The 12,722-nt window shown below is 44.3% G+C and overlaps 1 protein-coding gene across 2 annotated transcripts in view; it reads left to right on the top strand.

The window, feature by feature from the left end:
* The window catches only part of LOC130112618 (ras and Rab interactor 2-like), a 71,197-nt gene that overhangs the window by 34,270 nt on the left and 24,205 nt on the right, over positions 1 to 12,722 (top strand). For both annotated transcript variants that reach the window (XM_056280060.1, XM_056280061.1), the window contains exons 6-7: positions 7,379 to 7,451; positions 10,472 to 10,563. In XM_056280060.1, coding sequence (XP_056136035.1) covers positions 7,379 to 7,451; positions 10,472 to 10,563 — 165 coding nt within the window. The remainder of the gene's footprint in view (positions 1 to 7,378; positions 7,452 to 10,471; positions 10,564 to 12,722) is intronic.

The following is a 12,722-nucleotide window of genomic DNA, read 5'->3' as shown; positions in this document are numbered from 1 at the left end:
TCAAGAGATGATGTAGGTCACTGAGTTAATCATACAAACAATAGACCATAATGGTACATCCTGTTTATGTATCTTAGGTAAACTATACAGACGAGGTGTCGCTTCCCCTGAGTATAATCTATGGTACAAAATTCTGTCAATAGCATTGTCCTGTTCTAGCAGCTTCAGACACTCAATCGCCTTTTTTTTGTAATTGCTGCCTGGATCTCATTTCAGGCACTCATACATATTTATGAGTATTTATGCCCAGTAACATCATAACTTTCTCATGATAGTCTGTCTGGTTTACCAAAACAGTGCATCTGCCTTTGTTTGCCGGGAGTATGATGAAGCTATTGTCCTTACTGAGAGTCGTGAGTGCATTACTCTCGTCTCTGCTGATGTTGGATTGCAGCGGCTTCAAATTGCTGAGGCAGGCTGAAGCTTTTGTCTGCAGTTACGCCGCTTCTGAGTCCATGATGTTGTTTTTATGTATCACCGATTCCATGGCTGGGAGGCTGCAGTACAGCAGGGTAGGGAGACGGTTTCAATATTATAGACCAAGCTGCCAGTCTGATAATCGATACTATGAGAAATTCCCTGACTAAACACATTAATTAAACTAGTCGACTCGACATCCACACTAGGTTTAAACCCAGCAGGCTCCCTAATCACCTACAGCCCGCTGAATGATAACTCCCTAGTTTATTTTCGAGTTGAAGGAATGAGGCAATTTTAGTATCTATGTAAAGATTTCCTATACAGCACAGTCCCCTTTCCGACCAGTCCAGAAACACTCTATCCATCTATTCAAGAGGTTGGGAACTGAAACTGCTGGATCAGATAAATCAATATGTCATCAGTATATAAATTCACAAAACTTTCAACATTACTAAATTTTACACCATGGACACCTGACTCTTGATTCCTATTGCAAGAGGTTTTAAAGCAATATCAAAAAGGAGGGGAGAAAGGGGATTGCCCTTCCTTACACCACATGGTAGGTTCAAAGGCTGGGATTTGTCTGTAGTAGTGAGAATATAAGATACTGGATTAGAATACATTATTTTGACCCACTCTATAAGGTCACCACGAACCCAGATCATTTCTGTGCCTCAAATATATAAGGCCATTCAATCTGATCAAATGTCTTTTGGGCATCAAGATATTCAGTTCATGTCCTTTACATGAACTGAATATAGTGTATTTAAAAGCAGACGAACATTACTAAATAAAAATCTACCAGGGATAAATCCGGTCTGATCGGGACGTACAATTTTTGAGATATGATTACCCAAATTGGGGCCAGGACTTTAGTTATTACCTTCTGATTGCAATTTAAAAGAGTAATGGGTCGTTATCTTACAGGGTCGGTCTCTTTTCCCTTTTTTACAAGTAAGCAAATATTTGCTTCGTAGAGTAAATTACAGAGCCTCTTATTTTTCATTGAATTGTTCACCAGGGACTATTTTTTCATGAAATGCCTTGTAGAATTCACAGCCAAGCCATCTGGGTCTGCTACATTTCTGGAGGGAAACGCTCGGATAGCATCCAATAGGTCATCCTTAGAGACTGAGGTGTCAGTGTCATCTCTCAAAGTGCCATCTAGTTGAGGGGCATTTAGATTGATAAAAAGTTACAAAAATCTGCTTCAGTGGCCTTGACTTTGCTAAAATATAGTTCCTTATAGAAGTCCCTGAAGCAAACATTTATCTCTTTTGGGTTAGTAACCAATTAATTTGATTTAGATTTAACCCTATGGATGGCTTGATTAGCCTGCTCACCTCTGAGTTGACTTTCTAACAATTTCCCTGGTTTATCTCCGAGTTCGAAATGTTTCTGCTTGAGTTTTAGTAAAAGGCTCCGGACGCATTTGTTAAGGATGGTATTATATTCATATTTCATTTGTAAAATCTTACTGTAGTCAGATTGTAAGAGGATCTGTAAGCCTCTTCAAGTACTGGAAGCATTTTTTTCAATGATGATAGGACGACTGTAAAGTTTGCTTCTTTTAGATGATTCAAATGAAATAGTGTGGCCCCTTGTCACAACCTTAAAGGCCTCCAACAGAGTAGAATCCGAGACCTCCCATTATCATTAGTGATAAGAAACTCATATATATAGTATATGTGCAGTCATATGCTCAATGAAAGAGTGGTCTTCAAGGAGGAGAGGTTTGAAGCACCAGCTGTACTTTTGTTTAGATAGGATATTTTTAAATTGAATGATCAGATATCAAAATATTATGGTAGGAAGAGTTGTGTAATGCTGGGTAGTAATTCATAAGATATCAGGAAATAATCAATCCTAGTGTAAGACTTATGGACATGAGAGTAGAAAGAAAAATCTTTGTCAGAAGGATGCCGCAGTCGCCAGAGATCAACCATGTTCCTTTTTTGATTAGATCGTTCAATGTTTGCATTGAGGCCATGGTAGGAGGTGGTTTTGTTGAGAGTCTGTCCAAGATTGGATCCAGGTAACAATTAAAGTCACCTCCAATAATAACATTGGGGCTGGAAAAGCCTTAAGAAAGAAACCAGGATTGTCAATGTGACCTGCAATCCTTATGTACCTGTCATGTGGGTCTGCTGTCACAGAGTCAAGACGAAATGCAATCTCATCATCTCATCATCAGTCACTTCTCTGGGGTCGGGTCATGGTGGCAGCAAGCCAAGTAGGGCACTCCAGACATCCCTCCCCCCAGCAATACCCTCCAGCGCCTTCTGGGAGATCCCAAGGCGTTCCCAGGCCAGATTGGACATGTCGTCCCTCCAGCGAGTTCTGGGTCTATCCCGGGGTCTCCTCCCAGTTCCTTCCAGCGAAATGGAATATTTTTACGAAAAAGAATCGCAACACCTCTGGTCTTGCGAGTAAAAGGCGTTTGGAAAACCTGAGATACCCAATTTGCTCTCAGCCTGCACTGTTCATTTGCACCGATACGCGTTTCCTGGAGAAAAATAATGTCTGGTGTAAATGATTGCAAGAAAACGTCACCCCTTTTAATTACGTGACCAAGACCCTTCACATTCGATGAGACCAATGTTAGGTTATTATTAATGCTGCTGTGTGTAATGCTGTCAGATACTGACATTGTCCCTGAGATTCAATTCAATTCAAAACTTTATTGCAGACTCAGGGTCCATAACAAAGACAAATAGGTAAAAGACAAACCCTAGACAATACACGGAGTAAACACAATAAAATAACATAAATGGAACAAATCAGTGTCTTATAAGAAGACAGCTATACCAGTGGTCTCACTGCCAGGATTGGTAGCGTGTGGCACTGAATCCTATATTAGTTAAGCTGTTGATGATTACATTATCAGAGTCACTGAGCCGGCAAATAAATGTATACATGAGCTTTCTTAGAAGAGCCTGAAAGGTACTGACTCCTGCAGCCACAAACATTTCACTTGCACTACACCATCTAGGTCTTTTTAGTAGTATTCTCATAGCATCATTATAAGCTACCCGAAGCCTCTGTAAGCTTGTTTTTTTATAGTTTGACCACAGGTCTGCAGTATAGAGTGTTGTACAATATGCTCTGAACAGAGACATCTTCACACTAACTGAGCACATACCAAACTTGCGTGACAGAGTGTTTGCTTGTGCATACATCATGCGGCATTGCCTATAGATATCATCATCGTCTGTCATTTGTTCAGTAATATAGTGCCCAAGATATTTCACCTTATTACATACCATAAGATTATTATCAGACAATTTAAAATCAGGACATGTTAGATGATTGACCTCTTTGGTTCTGCAGATCATGACAACACTCTTACTAGCATTGTATCTGATATCATGCTCCACACCATACACAGAACATATATCAAGGAGCTGCTGGAGACCAGCGCTACAGGGACTAAGAATGACAAGGTCATCTGCATACATAATATGGTTCACCAAGCTAATAACCAATCATACACCCAGTGTTACAGGCTTTCAACTGCTTGGACAAACCATCAGTATATAACTTGTAGAGAACTGGAGACAGAATTCCCCCTTGTCTGACGCCATTGCTAACCCCAAATGGGGCTGAAACACTATTACCCCATTTCACTTGCATAGTCTGGTGGGCATACCAATAAGCCAGAATTCTCACAATGTATTTGGGCACCCCTCTTTGACTCAATTTAATGAACACCTTTCTATGATTAACACGATCAAAAGCTTTAAAAGCATCAATAAAACACATAAGAACCGATGAGTTTTGGCCTCTGTATTTGTTTACAATTTCCTTTAAGGCATATATACATAAGTCAGTGCCATGTTTAGCTTTAAAACCAAACTGGTTATCTGTGGAGTTGATAAATTCATGCGCTCTATCCAGCAGTATTCTTTCTAGGACTTTTGACAGTATGCTGGCTAGAGCTATAGGCCTGTAGTTATCTAGGCTGCATACTTTACCAGCTTTGTCCTTAATGACTGGCGCTAACAGTACAGACAATATTGAGTCTGGTAACAAGCCATGGACCATAAAGCCAGTAAAACAGATAGCAAGGAGAGGAGCTATCCTCAGACTGGCATATTTAAGGTGTTCAGCAGTAATTTGATCTAAGCCACTTACCTTGTTAACAGACAGCTTGTGTATAGCTTGGTACACCTCCTGTGACATGATCACCATTGAATCATCACTCTCAATATTGCCCACCTTATACAGATCACTGTGGACACAATTGAATAAGGTACTATAATGCTGTCGCCATAACTCAACAATATTGTCTGTACCGGAGAGACCATCAACAGTGCATGGTAGAGAGGTTTTACAGTTGTTGAGAGCTCTCACTTCTTTCCAAAAATTAGCAAGATTATTTCCTAGCAGCTTCTTAGCCATGGAATCCGCCCTCGTGGCTTGCTCATTTTTACAGAGGAAGCAAATGGTGTGCTTGTATCTTGCATTAGTAAGCTTCTTGTGTTCAAGCTGAGGCCCTTGTCTGGGTCTGCCTGCCATAGCCCATGATTTAAAGGCTTCACGTGCTTCTTCATGATACCCAGCTACATACTTGTTCCAACCAGGCCTGACGTTATGTGTCTTATTTTTATACTTATAGTAGAGCTTACTACCTTCATACAGAGCACTAACAATATCATCATACATGTAGCAGTGATCTCTCCTATGCCTCATATCCTTACAATTAATGTCTCTGCACATAACTGCATCTCTAAGTAGATGTATATTACCCAAGGTTTCATCTGTACGGGCATGATAGGCTAAGATGTCCTCCTTTGTAAGAGTTGACCAGTCCAACCTTTCTGCATTATCACTATCTCCATTACTGGACAGCACAGGCAGATATTCAACATTACAGCCATAGCAAGAGGTATGTGATCAGTCATTGCTGCCCGATACATAATACCCATACTCCCCAATGAGGCATGTGCATCAGCAGTGCAAATACAGTGGTCCAGCCATGACGTAGTGTGCCAGACCTCACTTGTGTATGTACAAGTATTTGTAGGCAACAAGACTTTGCCTGACAATATAAGATTATAATTTTGACAGAACTGAACCATGTGGTTAGCAAATAACGAATTCCTGTCTGAGATATCAGCATTCAAATCCCCAATGACACACACTGGAAGAAGTATTATCTTGTATAAAGGAATTGATGGATGCAAGCCTATTTAAATATTCATCCTCATTCTGCTGGCACTCATAGGGTGTATACACATTTAGGATAAAGAATTCCCTGTCATTGTGAGTAAACTGTATAGCAGTGCACCAGTCAACACCAAGCCTAACCACATTTATCAATGAGTCAAGCTTCTTGTTCCATGGAATAGCCACACTCCCTGGTATCCTGCCTCTGACTAGTCCCACGCCAAGGTCAGTTGTAGACTCCCTAGCCCATGAAAGTTCCCATTGAAGGAGTTTAGTTTTTCCAGCTCTTGCTTTGCTAAAAATGTCTCTTGCACACATATAGTATGTCACAGTTCTCCAAAAGGTTTTCAACAACTATGCGGCGAGCTTTATCCCCTGCGCTCTGGCCCAGACGCAGGCCACGACAGTTGTATGACAAAACCCAAATGTTCATTTAGCAAGACTAGTGAGTGATCATATCACCAGCAGGCATACTCATCCCCCCACAACAAAAGCAGCGTTTGACCCGATAACTCCACCCCTGCGCGGCTCATAATAGCGCCGGACAAGTGCCCCTTCAGGCCAGAGGTCTGGATTGTATATTTCGCCAACCTCATTGCATTCGGCAGATATTTTAAATGAGCCGAATCTACTGTGTACAGAGCCAATCACATCACGGCCAAGTTTCTCTTTAAGATACCCAGATAGAGTGTCAGCGTCTAGGTCTGGTGTGAACTTGGTGGCAAAAACACTCACCAGCTTCGTCTTTACCACCTTGATATTAAGACAAACTTGCAATGTGCACTATTCACAGAGGATTGGGGAATAGTTGCAATCACAGCATTGTAAAATGGTGACAGATTTACTCTTAGGCACCCCTTGGTTCAGGGATAGTGGTTCCCTCTTCACATAGACGGCCTCTTTGACTCCCCGTTCAAACCAGAAACTGGTCATTGGTTTGGGTCATTATGCCACTGTATTGTTTATAAGGGTGGGGGATACCTGCAGTCAGTTTAGACAGAAGAGGTCACTCAGATGAGTGATGAAACGTTTCTCTCAATAAATTTGTGTCCAGATGAACTGATTCAACTTTCTGTGATTTCCTTACCTGGATCCTGCATCAAGACAAATCCAGATTGTGGTTTTCACAACAAAAAAATGTAGGCACCGTGCTTCAGTTGTGGGGGTCTTGCCAAACAGCTGTGTTGTAAGCAATGAAATGGGAAGAGTGCGATCAATCATCTGTTGCTTTTCCCAGCGGGAGTGAAACACACAGGGGGCGGGGTGGGGCCGTGCCTGCGGCCTGAGCTGGCCTTCGCATATGGGTCAGCCACATTCCGGCTGACTTTTAATATGATATTTGCTGAGGCCTTTGTTGGACCATCAGCTGGAAGTGTTGTATGCTTTTACTTGAGTATAGCTTCTAGTGAAGAGGCATAAGACGGAGGAGTATTTACTGTGGGCAGATGTATTCGTGTCAGAACCCTGGAACCAGCATAACCATAACGCACAAGGTACACGCGGGAAGTGTGACGGTGTCTCAGAAGGGACAAACTTAGATGGCCAATGCGTAACAGAAAGGAATAGAAAATCCTTCTACCGATGCTTTAAAACGGTTGACGTTAACAGTTTGTTGCCAGTAAAACGCACCCTTGCAAATATTGTAAACTTTGGCTATAACCGACTCAAACCATAGTGCCACAAAAGAAAATGTATTTTCCATTAATTAGACCTAGCCGATCTGCAATGCACGCGTGTATGACCGAGGCTTTGTGTGATTCGGTTTTTCTCCCTTTTCATGCACGTGCAGCCTTCTCTCTGGAGGGGTCTGTGATCAGCTTTGCGGACCTGTTTCGGCTCGTGGCTTTCTACTGCATTAGCAGGTAAGTAACCTTCACCCCCCCCCCCCCCAATTCAAATTCAAATTCAAATTGCTTTATTGGCAGGACCAGAACAAAATACAGTATTACCAAAGCATTGTACAAATAACGAATGTTAACAAATATACATACGGGAAGAAGACAATAATATATGCACATAACACAGAAATAAAAAGAAGGTCACTTAAAACTGAGGCCTGATGTAGAGCAGCAGGTCGGTCGTTCTGACTCCCTCGTGTGGTGGCAGGCAGAGATAAACTGTCCTTTCTTTTTCATTTCCCCCTGTATCACTTAGTTTTTCATTCTCTCTCTCTCGTTCTCTCTCTCTCATTCTCTCTCTCTGTCTTTCCTGTCCGCCCCCCCCACCCCCCCCCCACCCACCTCCCTGCTGTCTCACTTACTCTTGGAGCGGTCATTCCTCTGCGATGAGGCGGTGAGTCGAGGATGGAAACCGCACTTATGGAAACAACGTTTGTCGAATAAGCACTCGGCTGTCAGCGTCCTGGGTTTTCGCTTCTTGTTTTAGCTCATGCCAGCTGGGGGCAGTTGGCAGGAAAATTAGGAAACTTGTGCCGCTATCGGTAGCTAAGGTCCAGCACAGCACAAGCTGGCTTCCATAGGGGTTGACCCCCAAAAGACAAAGGAAACATTTTGGGTCTGAATAATGGGGGCATTACGTGTGAGTTCTTCTTAGGAGGTAGAGGTTTATCATGATTTACATGAGACATGTGAATTCACTTTCACTTCCGCGTGTGCCAGAGATCACTCTCTCATTTTGTCAGCCAAACTAATGGCATCATCAGTTTGGGTAGAGGTCATGCAGTGTTACATGAGCTCAGTCTGTTTACAGCAATCCTGATCATGACAAACTGACTATCGCGGTGTGGCGGCACGGTGGCACAGTGGTTAACGCCGTCGCCTCACAGCAAGAAGGTCCTGGGTTCGAACCCCGGGGTTGTCCAACCTTGGGGGTCATCCCAGGTCGTCCTCTGTGTGGAGTTTGCATGTTCTCCCCGTGTCTGCGGTGGGTTTTCTCCGGGTGCTCCGGTTTCCCCCACCATCAGAAAGACATGCATGTTAGGGTTAATATTCCTGTCTGTGCCCGTGACCGAGGCATGGCAAGACAACCTGGAGTTGGTCCCTGGGCGCTGCACGGCAGCTGCCCACCGCTCCTAGCTACACAGCCAAGATGGGTTAAATGTGGAGAGGAATGTCCCCACAGGGATCAATAAAGTATCTCAAATCAAATAAATCAAATATCTTCATACAGTGGAGTAGAACCAGAAACTCTGTTTGCCAAGTGCAAGAAAACGGGCTATTGAAAATTGGGAAATACTGGGCTATGGGAAATTGGTCTTGGGTAGGACGTTAAACTGCAACCGTCAGGTCGTCGGCGACTAAACCGGCACCCCCACTTTAACCCTTGGGTTGTTGTGAGGAGGGTGTGTGGACACCCGGCAGGACTAAAAACAAAACCTGTCAAGGCGCGGATGAGTTCCTGTGTGAACCAGCGGCCATCCCTACCTGGAGAGGGGATAGGGACCACCAGATACCCCCCCCCCCCACTGAAACACAGTGATGACTCAACCTTTTGAGGCATCACTGTGCTCCTACGACCTCAGAAAAGGTTACGGAACAAATGATGACGATGATGACGATGAAGAAAGTGGACAGAGATTTGTTTTGGTACTTGTGGCGCAGAGGTCATAAGTTACAGATGTTTATATTCAAGGCCAGGATTTACCTACATGCTGTCCAAACGGACCATACCAGATGGTTAGGTACACGATATACAGTAAATACACATCTCTGTAGTCCTCCAGTCAGCTGACAGCTCAGAAATGAAGAAAAACAACCCTCATTAACACACTGACATCTGAATACTTTGTCTGTCCTGTTTTTGTGCTATATCTTTTATCACATTTTATCTGTTTTTTGAAGCACTTTGTGACAGTGGTTGTGAAAAGTGATCAAGTTTGTTATCATCATCATCGTCATCATCATCATCGTCATCGTCATTATAAATGCTAATGTTATTGTATGCAGTTGGCTGTGACCTGTCGCTTGCTCGGGCAACAAAGGTCCGTCATTAAAGTAGCAACATGATAATTATAATAAGTTGAGTAATGACGTTTCCACATGACAACGGCGATGATCATTCATATCTCTCTCTTTTTTTGGTTTTAAATTCTTTGTTTTTCACAGCAGTTTAAGTAGAAAATTTATATCAAAACAAAAACAGTTTCATTTTCCTCTGCCGTTCAGGTTTTTCCTTTTCAAGCTTACAAGAGAAAGTGAAAGTAAAAAAAAAAACCAAAATATAAAAATAAGCAAATGTGAAGAACTTTATACAATTTGGGAGATGTAAAGGGTTTACATATCTATCTATCTATCCATCTATCCATCTATCTATCTATCTATCTATCTATCTATCTATCTATCTATCTATCTATCTATCTATCTATCTATCCATCTATCCATCCATCTATCCATCTATCTATCTATCTACTCATATATTTTCGTAATGTGTGTGTGTGTGTGTGGTGTTAGTGTAGATAGCGGGACCGAAAACTAAAGCATTTACGATCCTAATTCTTTTTGGAGGTGGTAGGTATTGTCTCAGAGAGTAAGGGGAAAATCCCAGACAATTAAAATTATGCATAATTATGCATAAATATGCAAAATATGCATTTTTCTAAAAATGGCTAAAAACCACTTTTCTCGGCATTTCAGATGATTCTGAGCATCTTTGATTTTTTTCACCTATATAAAAAAAATTTCTGGGGGGAGGGAGTTGGAGTGGGGGGGGTTAGGGGCAGGGGGAAGGCGGTTAGCTGGCAGGATGGAGAGGAGGGAGATTTAGACGGGTGGATAACCAGTTTATGTATATAGTCCACATATAAATAGTATAGTGTAAGGTTTCCAGATCATTCCTATCTATGTCCACTTGATTTGATATGAATGAGTCGACTCTGTCTCCTTCTTGTCTTTTCTGATGGTTTCCTCTTTCCTTTCTCCCTCAGGGACGTTCTGCCTTTCACACTCAAACTCCCAGAGGCCATTGCATCCGCTAAGACCCAGAAAGACTTGGAAGAGGTGGCTCAGCTGGGAGCAGGTATTTGAAAAGCCCAGCGTGGCGACTGTTTTCTCTCCTGGCGGGGAAATTTGTCATGCACTCTCATGTCATTAGAAAAAGAAAGTAGGGAAGAGGCGGCATCACCGGACTCAAACCAGTCTGGTGTTTGTTCCTCTTAAAGAACCAAACTCCTCTTATCCTCTCCCAACATGCAGACGTCTATCCGGCTGTCCTCTGAAGCGCTCTTTCTCAGGACGTCTCAGTGAGATAGTGTGTGTGCACATTTTGGCGGTCTTGTGTATCGACGAGTGCAGGGTTTTCAAGTGGCAGCACATTAAACGTTTCACTGTCCGTTTTAACTCCTTCTGGACCACTCGGTTCTGGTTTCGCGACAGGTTTGGTGACTCATCTGTGTCACGTTATTCCTGTCTCAGCTGCCGTGGAACCACCGTGAGTCGCTTTCTAATTGTGGAAGCCTGCTGCATAGCTCGGTGCTGAGTGTAGGGAGTGGCGACTGGAACACTACGCTGCACACGGGCAGTACTGACACAAACGCACAATGCAGCCCCGCACACACACACCCCGTCCAACAAGACATGGTCATTTGCATGACTGACATGATTTTACGGCTTGGCAGACCCTCCCTCCAAGTGTTACTAGATCTGGAGAGAACGCTCCCTGTTAATATGCAGACTCAGGCGGATCTTGTGAGGGCGCCGAGCAAGCGGATTTCAAACCTGTCAAGGACTCACCTTCCGTACAAAGAGTGGAAGCTAGTGCATGGAGAATCGGGGGGGGGGGGGTCCGAATTTAACATCCGTTCCATCCATCCATTGTCCGAGCCGCTTACCCGAACTGGGGTCGCGGGGATGCTGGAGCCTATCCCAGCAGTCATTGGGCTGCAGGCGGGGAGACACCCTGGACAGGCCGCCAGGCCATCACAGCCCCCCCCCCCCACACACACACATTCATACCTAGGGGCAATCTAGTACGGCCAATTCACCTGACCTGCATGTCTTTGGACTGTGGGAGGAAACCGGAGCCCCCGGAGGAAACCCACACAGAGGACGGCCCGGGACGGACCCCCAAGGTTTAACTGCCCCGGGGTTCGAACACAGGCAGAGATTAGGGGGCTCACCACCGTGTAGCAGTGACCATAAAGACCTCCGAGGCCTCTGTTCCGCCCAGCTCCGAAGATAGAGCCCGAGTCCGGTTCTCACGTGGGAGGGGAAGTGTACTAGAACCAGTTGCCTGGATACTGAGATATTCTAGGACTTTTGAAACGGTACCCGGCCGCCTCGGCTGCCCCCCAGGTAATGTGAGGGTTCAGGTTCCCATTTCAAAAATAAAGGAGCAATCAAAGTGCGGCCGGGCCCCCAGCTGACAACATGTACACTTCCATCCACACGTCACTCGTCACTGAGGGGGCTGTTGTTCAGCTTGATGTGACAGCTACGTCATGTTTGTGCAGTTGTGCTTGGATACATTGTTGCCTTTCTGTTTTAGCGACTTGATACTGTGTGTGTGTGTTGGATAATGGGCTCGCCGGCTGAGTAGCAGGGAACAATGGAGTGTTTCAGTGGACATGAGTGTCTACCAGAGGAAAATGTCCCTCGCCGTGGCTGTAAAGCAGGGTGTCTGCATGTCTCTAAAAAGTCTTCGGTCACGCGTTCTAAAAGCGGCTGAGTACAGTACATTACACTGTATATGTAAGGGTGGTCGCTAAACAGGAAGTAATGTTTTGTGCCCTCTGATTGGCCGAGAGGCTGAGTTAGATCGCCATGTGACGGTAAGACAGGGACCTCACGGAGGATGCCTGTGTTAATGTCAGTGCAACGTTAAAATGTTGTGTGACGATATAATCACCGGACTCAGTGCAGCAACCGTCAATATTGTAGGGAATTCGGGGGGCAGCCCGGACTCGCCGCTGCCGGGACGCGAACCCGGCTCTCCCGCACCACAGGTGACTACAGTAACCCGAGTTACTGTGCCCCCGAGTTCGCTACAATATACACCACCTAAAAACCGATTTGTAAGCTAGCTATCATCAGGCCATCACGGGGCCGTTAAAATAAACACGTGCTCTTTTAGTGCTTCAGAAATACAACTTTTTCGCCAAAGCAGTGGCGCCATCCTGCACCCCGTTGTCGTCCAAACTGTCCCAACCCGGCGTCGTTCAGTTGTGCTCGGTTTGTGCC

This window comes from Lampris incognitus, chromosome 5, assembly GCF_029633865.1.
Source record: "Lampris incognitus isolate fLamInc1 chromosome 5, fLamInc1.hap2, whole genome shotgun sequence".
NCBI lineage: Eukaryota > Metazoa > Chordata > Actinopteri > Lampriformes > Lampridae > Lampris > Lampris incognitus.
The sequence above is the reverse complement of the archived record's forward strand: the minus strand, read 5'-3'. Positions and strand labels throughout refer to the sequence as shown.